Raw genomic sequence first — 22030 nt, forward strand, 5'->3', positions numbered from 1 at the left:
AGCCATTAGAAGCATAATGTGTAGAGTTCAGTTCAAAGGAGGTTTTGCTCAAGCTTTATAACACATTGTTTAGACCTCACCTGGAGTACGATGTATATTCTTAGTCTCCAGGCTACAGAAGAGACATAGAAGTGCTAGAAAAAGTCCGGAGAAGAGCAACTATGATTCCAGGATTCAGGGGAGGAGTCATGAGGAAACATTAAAACAACTGAGCCTTTTCAGTTCAAACAAAAGGAGATTAAGAGGTGACATGATTGAAATGTTTAAAATTATTAAAGGAATTAGTACAGTGGATCAAGATTGTTACTTTAAAATGAGTTCAACAAGAACATGGGGTATAGATGGAAACTTCTTAAGAGTAAATGTTGTTCAAACATTAGGAAGTTTATCTTGTCACAGAGAACCATAAGTACATGGAATAAGTTACCAAGTACTGTGGCAGACAGTAGGACTTTAGGGACCTTCAAAACTAAACTTCATATTATTTTAAAAGAACTAAGTGCATGGAACAAACAAGCTTGGTCTGAATGCCTCGTCCTTGTCTAAACTTTTAGAATTATCCATATTACTAACTGAGAATGGTAAACCGGAAGGCACGGACGCAGGTACACGGCGATGGGACCAGGAGACAGTGCGCAGGCACCTACAGCGCGCGTCTCATAAACCGCAAGCGAAGTCTGATCCACCGCGAACGAAGGAGTCACGGCTCAAAAACGAAAGAGCTCAACTAACGTGAATAAGAAATGAAGCAACAACGCGCCCATAGCTAACGACTAACGACACAGCCACACAAAAAAGAGGATTTTGCGCTGCACCCCAGAGTCAAACAGAAGAGGCTACGGAGGCCCCACAGGTCCACAAAGATAGTACGGAAGGCGCGGGAAAGTACGAAAGTCGCAGGCGCCTACAACGCTCTTCTGAACTAAACGTCCACACTACACAGCATGGTCCACGCGCTTCTAACACACCGCAAGCATAAACACGAGATAGTACAGGAACCCCACAGATCCGGACTCCACAACATATGTGAATCACATTACAGTAATACAATATTGACAGTACAACCACAGAAAACACCGGCTAACCGAGAATGGTAAACCACGAGCCCGCCTGGATAGAATCAATGAACGCAGGCACCTACAACGCGTGACTGAAATGCCGCAAGCAAAGCAGGCACGGCTCCAAAAAGAAAGAGCTCGACTGACACACGTCCACACTACACAGCATAGTCAAACCCGACATAGTACGGAAGGTGCAGGCGCCTACAACATGCTTCGAAAGCACCGCAAGCAAAAACCCAAGCTAGTACAGAAGCCCCAAAGATACGGACTCCACAGCATATGTGAATCACATTACAGTAAGACAATATTATAAGTACTCACAGAAAACACAAACAGAAGAGGCTTCGGCATCCCGTCCCACAGTCAAACCAGAGAAACTACGGAGGCCCCAAACGTCCACAAAACACAGCATAGTCAAACCCGACATGCGCCTATACACCGCAAGCGAAGGAGCCACGGCTCAGAAACAAAAGAGCTCAACTAACGGAAATAAGTAATTTTAACAGTACGTGCAATTATCCATATTACTAACAGTAAACAACGTATAACTAAGCATATGTGGATCACATTACAGTGATGCATTATTAACAGTACAACCACAGAAAATGCTCCGTATTAACAGTAAGTGCAATTATCCATATTACTAACGGTAGACAACGGATAACTAATGGAGTCACGGTCACGGCTCCAAAACGATCCAGCTCAACTAACGGAGCTACAAAAATGGGCCCGCATGGATACATAGGCGCCTACAACGTGCTTCTGAAACCGCGGAAGCAAAACTGTCTCAGCTCCAAAACCAAATAGCTCGACTAACGGAGCTACAAAAGCGAGCCCGCATGGACAAATACAATGAACATAGACGCCTACAACGCGCATCTGAAACTGCGGAAGCAAGGCAGGCACGGGTTCAAAACGGAACACCACAACTGACGGAGATACAAAAACGAGCCCGCCTAGATAAAATCAATGAACGCAGGCGCCTACAACGCGCATCTGCAAAGCAGGCATTATGGACTGCATTAGTAATATGGATAGTTCATTTGCTTTTGCATCTACCGGGGTAAATATCTGGCCACCAGCTGGCAATGGCCCATACTGCTTTCGCGTATGTGGACAAATATTACATCGGATTGGAACAGTGCACCCTGAACCACATCACGAACGCAAATATGCACATATCTTCGTGTTAGATCCAGATGACGCAATCTATCAACGAATGAACCTCTGACAGAGCTACTAAAACGAGCCCGCATGGATACAAAGGCGCCTACAACGCGCGTCTGAAACCGCGGAAGCAAAACTGTCTCGGCTCCAAAACCAAACAGCTCAACTAACAGAGCTACAAAAGCGAGCCAGCATGGACAAATACAATGAACATGGACGGCTACAACGCGCATCTGAAACTGCGGAAGCAAAGCAGGCACAGGTTCAAAACGTCCACAAAACACAGCATAGTCAAACCCGACATAGTACGGAGGGCGCATGCGCCTATACACCGCAAGCGAAGGAGCCACGGCTCAGAAACAAAAGAGCTCAACTAACGGAAATAAGTAATTTTAACAGTACGTGCAATTATCCATATTACTAACAGTAAACAACGTATAACTAAGCATATGTGGATCACATTACAGTGATGCATTATTAACAGTACAATCACAGAAAACGCTCCGTATTAACAGTAAGTGCAATTATCCATATTACTAACGGTAGACAACGGATAACTAATGGAGTCACGGTCACGGCTCCAAAACGATCCAGCTCAACTAACGGAGCTACAAAAACGGGCCCACATGGATACATAGGCGCCTACAACGTGCTTCTGAAACCGCGGAAGCAAAACTGTCTCAGCTCCAAAACCAAATAGCTCGACTAACGGAGCTACAAAAGCGAGCCCGCATGGACAAATACAACGAACATAGACGCCTACAACGCGCATCTGCAAAGCAGGCATTATGGACTGCATTAGTAATATGAATAGTTCATTTGCTTTTGCATCTACCGGGGTAAATATCTGGCCACCAGCTGGCAATGGCCCATACTGCTTTCGCGTATGTGGACAAATATTACATCGGATTGGAACAGTGCACCCTGAACCACATCACGAACGCAAATATGTACATATCTTTGTGTTAGATCCAGATGACGCAATCTATCAACGAATGAACCTCTGACGGAGCTACAAAAACGAGCCCGCATGGATACGTAGGCGCCTACAACACGCGTCTGAAACCGCGGAAGCAAAGCTGTCTCGGCTCCAAAACCAAACAGCTCGACTAACAGAGCTACAAAAGCGAGCCAGCATGGACAAATACAATGAACATGGACGGCTACAACGCGCATCTGAAACTGCGGAAGCAAAGCAGGCACGGGTTCAAAATGTCCACAAAACACAGCATAGTCAAACCCGACATAGTACGGAGGGCGCATGCGCCTATACACCGCAAGCGAAGGAGCCACGGCTCAGAAACAAAAGAGCTCAACTAACGGAAATAAGTAATTTTAACAGTACGTGCAATTATCCATATTACTAACAGTAAACAACATATAACTAAGCATATGTGGATCACATTACAGTGATGCATTATTAACAGTACAACCACAGAAAACGCTCCGTAATAACAGTAAGTGCAATTATCCATATTACTAACGGTAGACAACGGATAACTAATGGAGTCACGGTCACGGCTCCAAAACGATCCAGCTCAACTAACGGAGCTACAAAAACGGGCCCGCATGGATACATAGGCGCCTACAACGCGCTTCTGAAACCGCGGAAGCAAAACTTGTCTCGGCTCCAAAACCAAATAGCTCAACTAACGGAGCTACAAAAGCGAGCCCGCACGGACAAATACAATGAACATAGACGCCTACAACGCGCATCTGAAACTGCGGAAGCAAGGCAGGCACGGGTTCAAAATGGAACACCACAACTGACGGAGATACAAAAACGAGCCTGCCTAGATAAAATCAATGAACGTAGGCGCCTACAACGCGCATCTGCAAAGCAGGCATTATGGACTGCATTAGTAATATGGATAGTTCATTTGCTTTTGCATCTACCGGGGTAAATATCTGGCCACCAGCTGGCAATGGCCCATACTGCTTTCGCGTATGTGGACAAATATTACATCGGATTGGAACAGTGCACCCTGAACCACATCACGAACGCAAATATGCACATATCTTCGTGTTAGATCCAGATGACGCAATCTATCAACGAATGAACCTCTGACGGAGCTACAAAAACGAGCCCGCATGGATACGTAGGCGCCTACAACGCGCGTCTGAAACCGCGGAGGCAAAACTGTCTCGGCTCCAAAACCAAACAGCTCGACTAACAGAGCTACAAAAGCGAGCCAGCATGGACAAATACAATGAACATGGACGGCTACAACACGCATCTGAAACTGCGGAGGCAAAGCAGGCACGGGTTCAAAACGAAAGACCACAACTGAAATATTCCAAAATATGTTTCTAATGTGCCATGCTATGGGTTCTTTACTTCTTTTGTTCGTCATCTACACCTTTACACTCCAATATATCTCATACTTACATCAATGTATTTCGGCTTACCCAACACCAGGGGCTGGCGAGCGAAGCGAGCAGGGGGCGGAGCCCCCCTAGTCTAATGTTCTAATGCTGCTAGAACAGACTTGCTCATTGCAACCCTGAATAAAATAACCAGGTTTATATAAATGATGAGTTACTTGTTCAGGTGAGTTCAAATATGTAAGAAAGGTTGTTCATTTATTCATTTTGACAGAGAAATTGAGAAGTGACATATTTCCATCTAAGTTAAGAAAAGTGTGTTATGGAGAAATCTGAAACGGGCAAATTCTTATCCATAAAGGAATACTCGCATCCATCCATTATCCAGCCCGTTATATCCTAACTACAGGGTCACGGGAGTCTGCTGGAGCCAATCCCAGTCAACACAGGGTGCAAGGCAGGAAACAAACCCTGGGCAGGGTGCCAGCCCACCACAGAGAACACTCCACCCAAAAATATTTTTATTATATTATTTACCCAATGTAATTTGAAGTGATGGCCGAGAAAAATGTTTGAACTCGTGTTTTCATGCAGAGTGAGTGAAAACAGTTTATGATATAATGGAACATAATGGTGACCCGTTTAGTCTGACATCAAACTATGTTAAAAACATCCATGGGGAAAAAATAAAAATTCTCACATACCTCGCATATTCCATATATCCATTATTGATTTGTATACTCAAAATATGCAATATGCATGCATTGGGATGTTTTTCACATTCTTTGCTATTGCACAGCACTGGTCACCACTGGGTTCCATTATTTAATAAACGTTTTTTGTCTTGTTGTGCATGAAAACATGAGATTACATTTTTTTTCTCAGCCCGCATTACAAATTACATAGCATAATAATCATACACTTAAAGGTGCTTTCCACAGATTAATCAACAAAAACAAAGATATACCACATTTACTTGGATTATCATTAAATACTATGATAATTCCTAATAAATGTTAAGCATAGCAAATACAAAATCAACCATGTATTGTTAAGCAAAATATAACCACTATAGTGCAAAAAAACCTTCACTCTTATCAGAAAAGGGTTTTGTAATTAAAATATTTATACATTAAGGTTGACAATGGAACATCCAAGTCTAATTAATATGTGTAAAAAATATATATACAGTATATATATCTACATTTTACCTAGGCATATGTACATGATAACCTATTGAGTAGAAACAGATTGACATTATTAAAGTTAATGAAAAGATACAAAAGCAAATAAAACAGTCCATAGCTGTTTCAGTTGATTTAGGATGTAGATGGAGTTCGTGATTCCTGAATGTGAATGTTTGACCAGCTGACATGGAGGAGAGGAAAATAAAAAAAACTTCTACGATGGGCCATAGGAGAAAAGTAAACCTTTTGAGGGCTATGGTCAGAAGACAGAAATGAGCAAATCAAATACTGTAGTTAGATCTGCTGGTAATCAGTTTCTGTATCATGAAAGTCAGAATGACCTAGGCCAGCTGATTGCACACCCTCCTCTGGGCACAGTTGATACAATTAGCATGGTCGATTCTAAGGTTTCCAAGTCCTCCTCGTTTCCTCCAGTACCCCAGGTGACTGCAGAATGGAGCACTTTGAGCAGGTGTGGGTGGCGCACAATGCCACCACACAGGATTAAATAACATATAAAAAAATGGCATTTTTGGGTAGCGTATTCCTTTATAAGCAAATAGCTTTTGCCAGATCCCATAAGTGCCATTTTTGTGGTCAAATTATTTTTAGAGCAACATGAAAACCCTTGTTTCATTTGCTCTTTATTTAAAAATTAGTTTATCTTTAATTGCTCTTTTTGCAAATTAAGTAAGAAATCAAAGGTGTTAAAATAGTTAAGCAATAAGATTGGTATCTAAGAGTAGGTTGTTTTATGAGTTGTGCCCAGTGCTACCAGAATGAGCCATGACTGACTTCCCTGAACTTGGTTATCAGGTTACAAAATAACAGAGAAACCCATATGAATTTAAAAAATATATATGCGTAGAACAAAATCAGTTATATAAAAATTATTATTTTTTTCTTTTAAAAGGCAAGAATGTGTATAGTAAATCCTGAAGGGATGAAACTGTATTTTAGAATTATAGACACTATATTACAAACGAGTTGGAATCCACCTCAATTACAATATATTGTCCAAATAAACTGCAATGAACTATAAATGACTGTTGAAAGCATTTGACCTAACTGCATCTGCATTCTTTTTTTTTTTTTTTTTTGCTAAGAGCACAATGACCAGTAATTTATAACATAATTACATCAATCTAAGTGCAGAGTAACCAGGGATTTATTAGTTAACTACTACTATCTAAGTGCACACTGACCAGTAATTTATTACCTAACTACATCTGCAATGCACTATCAGCACATGCTCCCAACCTACATCTGTGCATTCTTTCTTGATTTCCTTTCTTGATTAAACAATTTACAACTTAATGGTAAAAGAATGGTAGACAGCAAGGAATTGTATGGATAAAGTACTAGGATCAAAGCTTTTAGGCAGACCTTTCTATCACCAGAATAGCTAGATAGCAAGTAATCATCTGCTTACAACATAATGAGGTGCAGAACCCCACATGAATTTTTAACATACTGTAAATAATGGCTGCCTGAGAGCCCAAACAGTGACATGAAAGACAGAGATACTATTCTTTCTGAATGTTGGAGGACACAATTCATTCGTCATCTCACTGCTGACTCTTAAAACCACACAGGACAATAAACTCTTTTGACACTGTTGCTAATTTTTAGTCCAGCTTTCTAAGACTACATATATACATCCAGACCTTGCTATCTATTTATATTTTCTATTATATTTTATTCTATTGCTATTTTAATAAATACCACTTTACTTTTAAATTTCTATTCTTTGTCTTTATATCCAGAGTGAATGAAGTAATAAGTAACAAGGTCTTAGATATTCATTTCTCCTACTGTAGCTATTAGGCTATAAAAACTTCATGAGACAAAATAATATATGACTGCCACTCCAACATGTGAAACTGCATCAGTAATACCCCTTCTACTCATAATTTACCTGTAATTTGCTTGTAATCATTTATGACAAATATGTTCTGAAATTATTCAAGTAAAGAAGATACAAGTTTTGAGATAATGGGGCGGACTGGTGGCTCTGAGGCTAAGGATCTGTGCTGGTATCCAGAAGGTTGCTGGTTTGAATCCCCGTCACTGTCAAAAGAGATCCTATTCTGCTGGGCCCTTGAGCAAGGCCCTTAACCAATAATTGCTCCAGGGGCGCTGTACAATGGCTGACCCTGCGCTCTGACCCCAAGGGATATGTGAAAACTAACAAATTCCTAATACAAGAAATTGTATAAGGTGAAATAAAGAACAAAAAAAAAAGGTAGATAAAATTACAAGTGGAGATTAGCAACATGTATATTAGTACATGCAAATATGAATTTCACTGTATTCTGTATAAGTGACAATAATGATCCTATAAATCTGTACACCTGCAAACTGATTCTTTGAGAGTGCCACACATTATGAGCGGGTACCTGCCTTTACTCATAATACGGTGATAAAACATCCACTAAACATAAACATACGAGAAACAGCCAATGGAAATAATTTGCAATTGAGCTCCTCCTGAAACCTCAAGCATGTGTCCTGCAGAATACACCATTAATCTCTTTATTTTATTAAATATACCAACCATCATGTGCTATCAATGCAGCTCCTATAACTGAGTTACTAGATTGTGTGTCATGTTCTACAAATACATTTTTAAATAGCTTGTCTTTATTGGGTGCGTCTGTAGTTTGGTTCTGGCTGGCTGCAGAGATTGGGTAGAGGGTCCTGATGCCTTATCAGGCCCAGGGGTCCATTGACATGGGATCTGTCCCTGGTGGTACGTAGTATTAACCAATATGTATCAGCCTCCATGTGTCTAGGTTACTCATGGGAACCGAAGTATATGGGCCTTTAGTGTTATGTTTACATCAGGGCTGGCTTACCTTTAAATTAATTTTTGATACTTTATTATTAATGTTAATATTGTTAATTATTTTTATTATGTGTCTAATTATGTATTTAATGTTACTTTATGTTATTATTTAGGTTCCACGTACATAGTTTTGTTCTTTGATGTTCCTTGTATTATGTGAGTAATTCCATCACAAGAAATAATCATCATTCTAATGATAGCAGTCAAGATGAACACAACTCTGTGATTCGGTGAACTGTATTCTAAAGGAATTATGCCTTTATTTGAATAAACAACTTTCAATTAAATAGGGAGTCCCTGGCTGGGATCCTAATTCTTTTTAATCTCATTTTGTGCTTCTTTCACAATTAATTAGGAGTGCATGATGAAGCATACATTTTTATTTCAGGCTGATTTACAAGGGTAATTGTAAGGTGTGCTACAACATTAACATTCTTCATGAATATAAATAAATAATTATCAATTGTTTCAGTGTGTGAAAACTGCAACTCCAGTACATTGTCTTTATTCCCCTGTGTCATAATTCTGACTTCAAGTTTTTTACATATTGACGTGCTGAAGGGTTGCTTCCTGCATCATGACGCTACCTGCTCAGGCTTTAGATGCTTGTCACCCTATAATAAAAAAACAAGCTCAGAAAAATAACAGATGGAAAACACAGACATATTTTAGTATGCATGGAGCTTACATCTATTTAAAGGTGTATGTTTCAAAGTGCACAGACAGCAATATTTAATATCATGCCTTCATAGTCCCTGCTTTGCTTGTGCTCCGTGGCGCTGCTCTAAAAAGCCAGACAAGAGGTCTAACAGCATCCTCGCAGATACAAGTAAATGCTCACATCAAGACCAATTAGGATATTACATTGGGTATAAATAAAAATGACTTTATTTATAAAATCTAAGCTTTATATACTGTCTTGAAGGTATTTTTGATAGATTCTGTCCAGCCAGTACTGGATTATTGCAATGCACTCTTATCAGGTCTAACAGGAAAAGATACAAATCAATTGCAGCATGTGTAAAAGCCTGCTGCAAGAATATTAATAAAAAGGGGAAATATAAACGCCTGTGTCTGTTAGGACTGATTTTAAAATATTCTTGATTGTCTATAAGGCTCTGAACAATCTTGCACCTTCCTGTATTCCAGAATGCCTGTCTCCACACATTCTTAATCATAACCTCAGATCTTCAATCACTACTTTCCTTGATGTGCTGATAGTGAAACATAAAAGTATTACTCAGGAGAACTTTTGCTTTTGAGCACTGAAAGCCAGAAATATACTCATAGCATCTAATCTTCTTAATCATTTCATCATACACAGCCAACTTTTAATGCATTTCAGTAATGCAGAATACCTAGTTGGAAGCTGGGTGGGCAGCCTCCACACCAGTTGAAGTTTTTGTCTTCTTCTCTTCCCTGGTCATCTGATTGTGGCAAATATTATCACATTTGATATTGACTGTTCCCATTATAATCATTAGTGACTTACAAACTCCCTCAATTCAATTGTAATTTAATTTATGTTCACAGCTGGTAGGCATTCTAACATTTCTGTGTGTTATTGATGTTTGTAATTGTAATCTTTTCTTTTCCTATTCGCAAAGCTCATGAAGGTGCAAGTTTTGTATGAAAATATGCTATATAAATAAATGCTGTTGTTTTTACTTGGCTAGGAAGAACTGCATTTCTGATCATCCATTTTCTTCTGCTTACTCAGTTCACAAGATTAGTAGTTTAAGAGTGTGAATTTGTTGGTATTCACCCATGCCTCTTTTTCTGGAAAAAGTGTCATTCTGTAAAAATATTTTAAGAGCTCACTAATTTCCACTTATTCTGCCTGGCTATCGGCCTGTAATCCAAAATAACTGGATTTAAAAATATCCATCCATTTTCTGAACTCATGTACTCCATATTAGTTTTTAAACATGTAGATTGCAGAAATTGGCTAATTTAAGCAATCAATTATTATTCTGACCCAAAAGAGACAGACAATAAATGAAAGTGATTATAACCAGGACATGCGGAGATCGAGGACAGGCCAAGGCCAATACCAAAATCCAAAACTGATCCTTCACCAAAGCAAGAGGGTGATCAAAATTTCAGAGACAAAGTCTGAAGCAAAGATTCAAGCACTAGGAAAAACAAACAAAAAATCTTTTTAGCAAGGTGATTTGAAGATATAGTCATCAAGGCTGGATGTTGAAGGAGTGCTTTACAGAAAATTATGGAAATTGTTTCCATGTCAACAAGTGAAGCAAAAAGTCTAAAGATGATGGAGCTCATAGAAAAAACAAAATGTCATTGCAGCAAAATGAAAATAAAATTGAACTATTGATAGAAGCAAGTTACATAAAATTAGACTTCAGATTCAGAATTCTTGATATTGAAAATGCCATGTTTGATATATAGATTATAAATAACATAACATAATCAAATGTACAAATAATTATAACAAATACTGTATCTTCTATGCATCAAGTTATATAGGTCAAGGAATGTGAAGAAATATGAAGGAGCTTCAAAAGTGTCAAGTCTGTCCTTTGAAATTTGAATCACTTATTATTTACAGTAATTATTATTAGATTTTAGGGGTTTGTAATGGTGTCTACTTTGTTAATTGTTATTTGATATTATTAGAACACAATTATGGGAGCAATCCCCACAGGAAAGAGGTGAATTAATAGGAAAACAACAAAAGACAACTAAAAACATTTTATGTAAACCTCATACTACTGCTCTTTTATAACTTCAGAAAAATAGAAGAAAATAGCCAACCAGTTATTTAACAGTAAAATCATTTTGAATTAAAATGGATTCCTGATTATGAAATTGGTTGGAACAAAAACCTGACACCATAGGGGCCCTCTAGGACTGCATGGGATTGTAAACCACTGTAATAGATATACAGTATCTGTACTTAACTACTGTATAGCTGTCAACTATCCTCCCTTTGGCTGTTTTTATACTATTTGATAGAATTAGGCACTGAATGTTGCAAACAGTCTAAACTTTATCTTCAGGTCAGTATATTTAAGACTTTATGTTGGGAATACTCCACAATACAAAACTGAACAACAAAATGAAGTGCTTAGATATAACACAAATACATCAACTCCAGAAATGTCACCTACATGACAATAAGGGCTGAAACGAGTAACTGCAAATTCACTATGGCCTTGTTGAATATTTTCTAATCAAAATGTTTTCCACATATGAATCAGGAACGAGAAACCTTGGGGATGAAAAAGGAAAGGGTGATGTGGCATAGCTGTTAAAACCTTGGAATTCAGACCCTGAGAGGCTGTGGGTACAAGTCCCACCACTGAGACTGTTTGACCATGAGAACGTCACTTCACCTGCCTGTGATCCAGTTGGAAAAAGGAAAGTAACCTAATGTTTTAAGTACTTTTGGATAACGGTGTCAGTACAATAATAATAACCAGGGTCTGCCGTGGAAAATCATCAATGCTCAAAAGGGCTAGCTAATCCCAATATATTTATATACAAAAAAATATTTCTTGAAATCACTGGTTCATGTTCAATAAAGACAATTTGCCCCGTAGTTACAGACTCCTTTGATGCAATTACAAGATAAAGTCCGGATCTGATTGAAAAAAAAATGGATATTACATTTTTATAATAAAGTATTTACATAAATGAATATATTGAAGTTACATGTATTTGCTAAAAGATTTTAAACGACGGACTCCTCAGTGAAAGCGAGCGCTTATCCCAACTACGAGTACTCGCGCACTCTGTAAACTTGTTTAATTGGTCTCATGACTCTGACGTCATCGAAGCGTTCGACTAGGTAACAATTGCCCTGGAGCGGCCCGGTGATTTTTGGGGAGCTTCCTTTTATGATTACTTTAAAACATGTCTTGCCTCATTAGCTGCTGCTCGTGTGTGCGTACTGGGGACGCCGACAACCCATCCGAAGAGCAGGCTGAGGTAGGCGATGGAGACGTACAAAGTTTTCTTTGATAGACGCGAACTTTTTTTCCCCCTGCAGGTGTCCGGTGAGATGTACCCGTCAGTTCTGTTTTATCTTGTGTCATTTAGTAGAAAAGACATGGTGGGTGTAAAGCGCTGCCCTGGGTGCGCCCTTACCGACTCGAAGAAGAGCCCTGTTATTTTTCACCAGCGAGATTAGATTTTTTTTTGTTTTCTTTCCTTGTTTGTGGCGTACCTGCTTATCAAGTTTGTATGCGCACTTTTCTTTTGTCACCGTCAGAAAAGCAGACTTTACTTTTGGCTGACGCGTTGTTAAATAGTCTGTGATTTTTATTTGAAAACGTGTTAGATTTCTGGGTTGAATCGAAACTTTAAAATCTCACCCTTAAGATATACTTAACTTGAGTACTTTAAATCAGTTTGCATAAAACTAGTAGCCTACTATAACGTTAACCTGTTTAATGAACGGAGTCTTTGTTTTTTTGGAAAGTTAAAACAGATTTGGGTCATGCATTCAACTAGCAATGGGCATGTGCTTAAAATTCCTAGTTGAATTTTCACGGCTTTAATATGGATCTGAAGAACTGTTTACCTGGGAAACGTCACAATGCCATGAGGTTTTATGGCTACACCAGTTTCATAAACATACGTGCGTATGAAGTTAGGCGGAGACTCTGATCTTAACCTGCTACGAGTGAATGCAAGTGCATGCGAAAGAGTCGGACGATGTAGACTTAATCGTGCCTTGCGGAAACTTTCCTGCAGTAGGCTTACAGTGACGTGCGGTGAGGTACATTGCTGGTGAGGCACGAACTCCTGCAGAGTGACATTCAGAAGTATATGAACCCAAAATAGTAGCTTATTCACTAATCATTTGGCAGCATGCACATTGACTACTAGTTATGTTTCATATCTCGTCAGCATTCTTGACACACACATATAAGGTACATATCTGGCTAAGAAAAAACATTACTTTTATAGTGGCAAGAGCACATTTGCTCTGCACCCTCCACGAGTTCTGAATTTGCCTTTGCAGTTCCACAATTCATACTCGTACGGAGTGGTGTACCAAAAAACGGATTTCAATTTTGACCTATTTAGGTGTTTTTAAGTCGGGTGCTTTAATCAATTTTAAAACGGACTGTTCAACAAAAGGATAACCAACAAAGGAATATTTTATTTAAGGTAAAATTTAGATTTTAAATATTGGATTGTTTTTTTTCTTAGTCTGATCCCATTTTTTATAAAATTGAAAATCGTTTATGGTCTTACCTTTTATTTGTAAAAGACGTCCATGCCCCTATCCTTCTCCACGAAAATCTTCGTCACTTTCTTGTAAAAGTCCCATTTATTTTCCTTTAGTTTTAAAAATCTTCCATTTTGGCAGGTAGTCTGAACAAAAAGTAAAAAATAAACGGACCATTGCAGGGCACTTGACTTTCTGATATCGCTAACTTATTGGCGCTCGGAGCCTCTGTGTAGAAGAACAGCAGCAACGAGCACCTGTTGGGCTCACATGCGCCCCCTTCTGTGCGATGCGGTACTGTCTGCCTCACCTTGAGCCTTTTCACTGCGGTTTTATGTCCGATCAGCAAGACTAAATATGTCGCACACATTCATTAAAGATAATAGCCAGACTGTGGTGTGTAATAAACGTGTGTGCAAACATTATATTGGTGACATACAGAGAGAAGCAATAGGTATGCACCAATTGCAGGCATCAACCCTGTGTTTGGGGGAGAGAGCAGTCCAAGGTGAGGTAAGGCTAGTCGCTGCCGCACCTCGCGTTTCTCCCATGTATTTGATCAGGAAATGCGCAAATTCAGAGATTTTGACTATAAAAATTATCAAAATTATTGGAATCATACAGAAAACATTTATAGCACAGACCAGTGGACAAATTGATTTTATGTTATTATTATTAGGTTTTTTTACTTTTCATGATGCCTCCCCTGACCGCATGTCCCTGTAAGCTTATTCGCACCCTGCAAACTAATGAAAAAAGTTAATCATTCCAAGGAGAAATGCGGTAACTTTTACTCTGTCTGTTATTGGCGTGTCATATAATGTGATTACTGTAGCTGATACAGAGCTTATCACATCTTTTGTTTGCGCATACTATGTGTGTAAGGCAGTGTAGGCATTGGTGCCAAATGAATAATAGGTGATTTCTGCACTGTATGAATTATTGCAACCAAAGCTTAACTCCGTAACAACATCTGCTTGGCAAGGAACAGTTATGCTTGAGGCACCAGTCCTTTGTAGGTCAGATTCACTTAAACTCTGCCAATTTATTGTTCATCAATACACCATCAATGACAAAGGTGTAAGGTTTGCTGTTTATTGTTGTTAAATTTTCCCTGCCTGCCTAAATTGGCCCATGCACTAAACAGTCTGTGTCTTTTTGTCAGTGACTCGCGAAACATGTTCAGTCTTGCACCTTTCATGACACAAAAAAGAAAATCAAATGATGAGATGCTGGTGTCTGGTATGTTTAGATTGCCATTAAATCATTGTGATATCCTCTGACATTGTTCTTATCTGACAAAACAAAGCCGTATATTAAACACTAAGTAAAGTGAGAACCTCACAATAAGAAGAATTTGTTGGTTGTGAACTGCCTGAATTGAAATGGCAATACCTTAAGTTTAGAATTAAACCGCTTTGTGGTGAAAAATGATGAGCCACAATAACATGGAAAGAATACCGAAGCTACACACACACACTTCACGTCCAATGGCAGTACTTACAACCATATGGACAAGTGTTTGCTGGTCGGTGTGAGGCCAGCAAACAACTAAAAAGATGACTTAATACATACTGTCCATACTCCGACTCACGCTTACTGAGTAGCTCCTTGAGGTGGTGGGTGCTTTGACGTATGCTTTTGATGAAAATTATGAAGGAAACAAGCAGTTGTCATTACATTTTTGAACTTCAGGGAATGTGCTCTCAGGCTTTCTTGATGTATAATATAGTGTCATACAACTGAATCACTTGGTTTGAGACTGAGATGACTCATTTCTTTTTTAACCAATGCTGTCAATCCCTTTTGCAGGCCAACAATGCCAGGGGCTTCATTTGTGACAAAGCTTCTTCATTTTTTCAAATGGTAGTTCAAATTTGCTAATAGCTAAAACAACTTGCTCAGACAAATCCTCATCTTTAGTAGTGTCATGCACGGCTTGCAAAGTCAGCAATTCCTCCCTGGTATCAAACTCATCAGTAATCCCTCGCACAAAAATGGCTAATTGGGCAGTATTGGTTATTTCCATTGTTTTGTCACAGGTCAGAGATAAATACTGCAATTTTTTTTGTGCAGTGTCCTTCAAGGAATTTTCAATATCTTGTGCCATCTCGGTAATATGCTCTGCAACGGTTCTTTGAGACAAGTATTTTACTTTGTCCAATGCTAGCAGCTCTGCAGCAGCAACAAGGCACTCCCTCACAAATTCTCTTCCTGAATGAGTTTTCAGTTTCTTAGCAATTAGCTTGCTTACCATAAAACTTGCCTGCATGACAGCATCCCTGTCAGAACACAATCTTGTGAAAGCAGCTTGTAGGGCATCCAAACTCCATCAAAGAGTGTTAACTTTATTCAAGTGCATATGTCCTTTCACCTCATCCAGTTTAGGATGTTTCGAGCTGTAACAACTTTGACAGTGACCCAGACTGCCACCCAGCCACCCTCTCCTCTATTTTATTATTTTATTTCAGAGAAAAAAATAATTGCCAAATTTGTTTTTATTTTGAGTTGCTTTTTGTATTAATCATTAATGAAAAAAATAATTAATGAATTGCCTGGTGTGCCGGATTAAATTGACTTTTGGGCCATAAACGGCCTGGAGGCCAGAGGTTCCTTACCCGTTTTAGGTAATGAAATAATGTCAGCCGGCAATTTGAGCACTTACAGGATTATACCCAAGTGCACTGTGCCACTGTGACATTCTTCTGAGTTAGTAAAGTTTATAAAGCTATTTTAATAATCATAACCTGTCTTTTTTTTCCCCATACAAACAACTGTAAACCTACAGTGCATCCGGAAAGTATTCACAGCTCATCATCCATCCATCCATTTTTCAACCCGCTGAATCCGAACACAGGGTCACGGGGGTCTGCTGGAGCCAATCCCAGCCAACACAGGGCACAAGGCAGGAAACAATCCTGGGCAGGGTGCCAACCCACTGCAGGACACACACAAACACACCCACACACCAAGCACACACTAGGGCCAATTTAGAATCGCCAATCCACCTAACCTGCATGTCTTTGGAATGTGGGAGGAAACCGGAGCGCCCGGAGGAAACCCACGCAGACACGGGGAGAACATGCAAACTCCACGCAGGGAGGACCCGGGAATCGAACCCAGGTCCACAGCTCATCACTTTTTCCACATTTTGTTATGTTGCAGCCTTATTCCAAAATGGATTAAATTCATTTTTTTCCTCAGAATTCTACACACAACACCCCATAATGACAACGTGAAAAAAGTTTACTTGAGATTTTTGCAAATTTATTAAAAATAAAAAAATTGAGAAAGCACATGTTCATAAGTATTCACAGCATTTGCCATGAAGCTCAAAATTGAGCTCAGGTTCATCCTGTTTCCCCTGATCATCCTTGAGATGTTTCTGCAGCTTAATTGGAGTCCACCTGTGGTAAATTCAGTTGATTGGACATGATTTGGAAAGGCACACACCTGTCTATATAAGGTCCCACAGTTGACAGTTAATGTCAGAGCACAAACCAAGCATGACATCAAAGGAATTGTCTGTAGACCTCCGAGACAGGATTGTCTCAAGGCACAAATCTGGGGAAGGTTACAGAAAAATTTCTGCTGCTTTGAAGGTCCCAATGAGCACAGTGGCCTCCATCATCCGTAAGTGGAAGGAGTTCAAAACCACCAGGACTCTTCCTAGAGCTGGCTGGCCATCTAAACTGAGCGATCGGGGGAGAAAGGCCTTAGTGAGGGAGGTGACCAAGAACCCGATGGTCACTCTGTCAGAGCTCCAGAGGTCCTCTGTGGAGAGAGGAGAACCTTCCAGAAGGACAATCATCTCTGCAGCAATCCACCAATCAGGCCTGTATGGTAGAGTGGCCAGACGGAAGCCACTCCTTAGTAAAAGGCACATGGCAGCCTGCCTGGAGTTTGCCAAAAGCCACCTGAAGGACTTTCGGACCATGAGAAAGAAAATTCTCTGGTCTGATAAGACAAAGATTGAACTCTTTGGTGTGAATGCCAGGCGTCACGTTTGGAGGAAACCAGGCACCGCTTATCACCAGGCCAATACCATCCCTACAGTGAAGCATGGTGGTGGCAGCATCATGCTGTGGGGATGTTTTCGGCGGCAGGGACTGGGAGACTAGTCAGGATAAAGGGAAAGATGACTGCAGCAATGTACAGAGACATCCTGGATGAAAACCTGCTCCAGAGTGCTCTTGACCTCAGACTGGGGCAACGGTTCATCTTTCAGCAGGACAACGACCCTAAGCACACAGCCAAGATATCAAAGGAGTGGCTTCAGGACAACTCTGTGAATGTCCTTGAGTGGCCCAGCCAGAGCCCAGACTTGAATCCGATTGAACATCTCTGGAGAGATCTTAAAATGGCTGTGCACCAACGCTTCCCATCCAACCTGATGGAGCTTGAGAGGTGCTGCAAAGAGGAATGGGCGAAACTGGCCAAGGATAGGTGTGCCAAGCTTGTGGCATCATAGTCAACAAGACTTGAGGCTGTAATTGCTGCCAAAGGTGCATTGACAAAGTATTGAGCAAAGGCTGTGAATACTTATGTACATGTGATTTCTCAGTTTTTTTATTTTTAATAAATTTGCAAAAACCCCAAGTAAACTTTCTTCACGTTGTCATTATGGGGTGTTGTGTGTAGAATTCTGAGGAAAAAATGAATTTAATCCATTTTGGATTAAGGTTGTAACATAACAAAATGTGGAAAAAGTGATGCGCTGTGAATACTTTCCAGATGCACTGTAATTTTTCTCACTCTGTATATGTAAATAGATGTGACGGTGCAGTTTACAAGTTGCTTGGATGAATGTTGTCACCGAATGAAGAAATGTAAAGTTTGAATAAAAGATATATATAATATTTAAAAAATCCTGGGACAAGACTTTTTAGCCTGGGACGAGATGTGACTTTTTCCAGAGAGATACTTTCACGTCCCGCGAGACGAGACTTTGTGCCAAGAGATTTAACCATGCCTGGGGCCGGAAATAAGACAAGGATGACAAAGTAGAACATCGTAAAGAATTCAAAAACGTTGGTGCGATACACATGCAGAGCAGGGTAGAGATAATAAAAGTACTAGAAATTCAAAAGTCACAAAAAATTATAGTAAAGATCGCATTAGCGCAAACAAACGGAAATTATTACTCGGTAAAGTAACGGTACAGCGAAAAGAGATCAAATATATTGTTCGGATTGAAACGTTAAATCTGACACTTTTAGATTGTCTAATTCGTGTTGCCATCAGAGAAAAGTAGTGTTTCTTCCCAATGAAGATGCGTATCCGTGAGAATTTAAAATATTGTTTGGTGAAAGTGAAATCCACATACGCAAGCAGCAGAGATGCGAAGTGGCTGGCGTCTGGAGCAGGCTGGGGGGTTGGCGAGCGAAGCCCGCTAGTACATATAAAAAGCAAATGTCTTCCCAAACTGTTCTGTTTTTACAACTGACTTTGTATTTGCTTGCTCGATAACTAGCAACTGTGAACTTACCTAATTTTAAGTGTGTGTGTGTGTGTGTGTGTGTGTGTGTGTGTGTGTGTCCGTGTCCTACAATAGAATAGTGCCTCTTCCCGGACTAGATTTTCACTTTGCCTATTATTATTTGGAAAGGCTTCTGCTGTCCGACATCACTCTACTAAATAACAGTTTCAACAAATAGAAGGATGAATGTTATGCATAAACCTTTGTAGAAAGTACTGTTTCAGGAAAAATGTTTGTTTGTAAAGCCTTCAGAACACAAACTGCTTAAACTAATAAACCACAAAAACATTTACTTTTTCTTTTCAATATTGACAGTTAAGGTTTCATGACAGAACACAGATAGCAAAATTCTTGATAAAATGGATCTCAATGGGGACCAATGCTGAACAACCATAAATAATATCAAAACCTCTATGAAATAGATCTCTGATTACTCACGTTGCATAATATGCTTGTCAGGTATCCAGTTATGTGCTACAAATGTGCATTTTGGCTAAAATATTGTTAAATAAACCCCTTCCAGAAAATTCTTTTGTGCACAACAGGAATGTACTCAAACAGAGTCCAGTTTTTGAATTGAAGACTCTCCTCTCCCCTTATTTGTTTGTTAATCCATAAATCAAGTACTTCCATGTTTTTCATTAGCGACAGTGATGAATTGATTTTCAGGTTGTTGAAGCATCTTGGATATGCACAAATATCGAGGCATGTATTTTCACAAGGCTTTGTTTAACCTTTTAACCTCTAGTTTTACATATCTCTGAGATCCTACTCTGAATTGTTTTTATCACGTGATGTGGTAATGATAGCCAATGAGTGAACAGTTACTAGGTGGGCATTTGGAGTGGGTGGAGTTTTATGGGCTTCAGCTCACTTTATTCTCATTTCACTCCTCTTTCATTTATGAGATGGTTGTATTAAAATGGTTTATTTTGTAATATTTTAACAATTTAATAAATGTGTTTGGAACTTTGTCAGCAAATGATTGGATACCTGACATGTGGAATATGTGACATACAGTAAGTAAATTAAAGATTGTGTTTTTTTTTTTTTGTGAACATTTTTGTATTGTTTGCAGCTGTTCAGCATTGTGGCCTACTAGCACCCATTGTATCAGGATTTGTTTTTCTGTTTCTCCTTTCAAACATGAGATTGACAATTTATTTTTTCCATCACTCCAAATAACTTGGGGTATAGAACAGGCAAAAAAATGTTTTGTTTTTTTTTGGGAGTATTCTTTAAAGCATTCACAGTTCAGTCTGGAAAAAGGATATGAATGTTTGTTAATTGTTTCTCTTGATGGAAGGCATGGTCCTAGGCTGGTAGAGTAGCAGTTGGTTTGTCTCTTTAAGTGGCGAAGCAATGATATAGCTGCCATAAAGATGTCACCATATAAAGTAAACTGATGGCTCAGGAGTTTACCTACTGCAAATGTAGCACTGCCCTGATCCCAAAATTAATGCTGGGGCATGACCAGAAATTACCTTGGGGGTGTTTATGGGTTAATACACTTTGACTTACTGAGACCTACTGAGCTCGGAGTGAGGAAGTGAATTGAGACATGGGTTTAACTGGTATATGATAGAGAGAGAGAGAGGTACAAATTGAGATTGGGGATGCTGTTTGACACTTTTTAAGGCGGCCAAGCCCCCCTACCTGAAAGACAGGGGTTGGAGACCAGTTAGTCAGACGTGACACTGCAAGACTCTACATATTCATCAATACTTCTAGTCAGACAGCTTGTGAAATTAATGACTATACTGTGGTTACTATTTTTTTTTTTTTTTTTTGTTGACTGGAATTGTGTAAAGTTATTCAGTAAGGACTTATGGGGAATTAAATTACATGATTATCTTTTGATTTTTCATCACAATTCCAAATTTTGTGTTGTGTCCTGAAAGCGCTACTACTTATCCATTTTGGCAGCAAGTCAACTTGGAGCACGCTGGACTAAGCCACAGACTTCACCTATCTTTTTTTTTTTTTTTTTCTTTTTACACATATGACAATCATGAAACATCAAACAGCTAGCAGTAAAGTTCAACAAGTCTATATGCATAGTCTAAAATAGTCACTTTAATTACAGTTTTAAATACTGCTTATTGAACATTCACTCTCTTGGCAGTAAAGCTGTTTTGGTAAATGATATTAAGTACAAAATCTGATCTGTGTCTTCTCTCTGAAACCTGGCTTAGTAAATGTGACACTGTTCCCCTAGATGAGGTGCCACCAGATAGATACTCGTTATTTCATAAGTCTAGAGATTCTGGTCAAGGAGGAGGTCTTGGAATAATTCTTTGTAACAAAATGCAAATCACATCTAAAAATTTAGGCGACTTTACATCCTTTTGAGGCATTCATTTTAATTATTAAAACAGATTCCAACACAATTATAGTGGTAGTCTACAGACCACCAGGGCCATATTCATTGTTCATGACTAAATTTAGCAACCTTTTTATCTGATTTGGCTATAAATTATGATCACATAGTATTGATGAGGGATTTTAATAGATAGATAGATAGATAGATACTTTATTAATCCCAATGGGAAATTCACAATGTACACATTGATGTGGAAACTGACACTAATAGCAAATATTTTACTTATTTGTTAAATTCAGTAGGATTTTGTCAGATTGTCAAAGGTCCAACTCATAATCATAACCACACATTTATAACTTACAAAGTTGAAATTCAAAATTTAAATATTACTCCATTAAATGAAGTTATTTCCAATCACTACTTAATTACATTTGATT

The 22030-nt window shown here is 39.1% G+C and overlaps 1 protein-coding gene across 1 annotated transcript in view; it reads left to right on the forward strand.

The window, feature by feature from the left end:
• The first annotated feature begins 12367 nt into the window (after nucleotides 1–12367).
• si:ch73-345f18.3 (uncharacterized) overlaps nucleotides 12368–22030 on the forward strand; it is a 38997-nt gene continuing 29334 nt past the window's right edge. Inside the window, exon 1 of the mRNA XM_028818289.2 lies at nucleotides 12368–12542. Coding sequence (XP_028674122.1) covers nucleotides 12468–12542 — 75 coding nt within the window. The 5' untranslated portion in view covers nucleotides 12368–12467. The remainder of the gene's footprint in view (nucleotides 12543–22030) is intronic.

This window comes from Erpetoichthys calabaricus, chromosome 13, assembly GCF_900747795.2.
Source record: "Erpetoichthys calabaricus chromosome 13, fErpCal1.3, whole genome shotgun sequence".
In the NCBI taxonomy this organism is placed as follows: domain Eukaryota; kingdom Metazoa; phylum Chordata; class Cladistia; order Polypteriformes; family Polypteridae; genus Erpetoichthys; species Erpetoichthys calabaricus.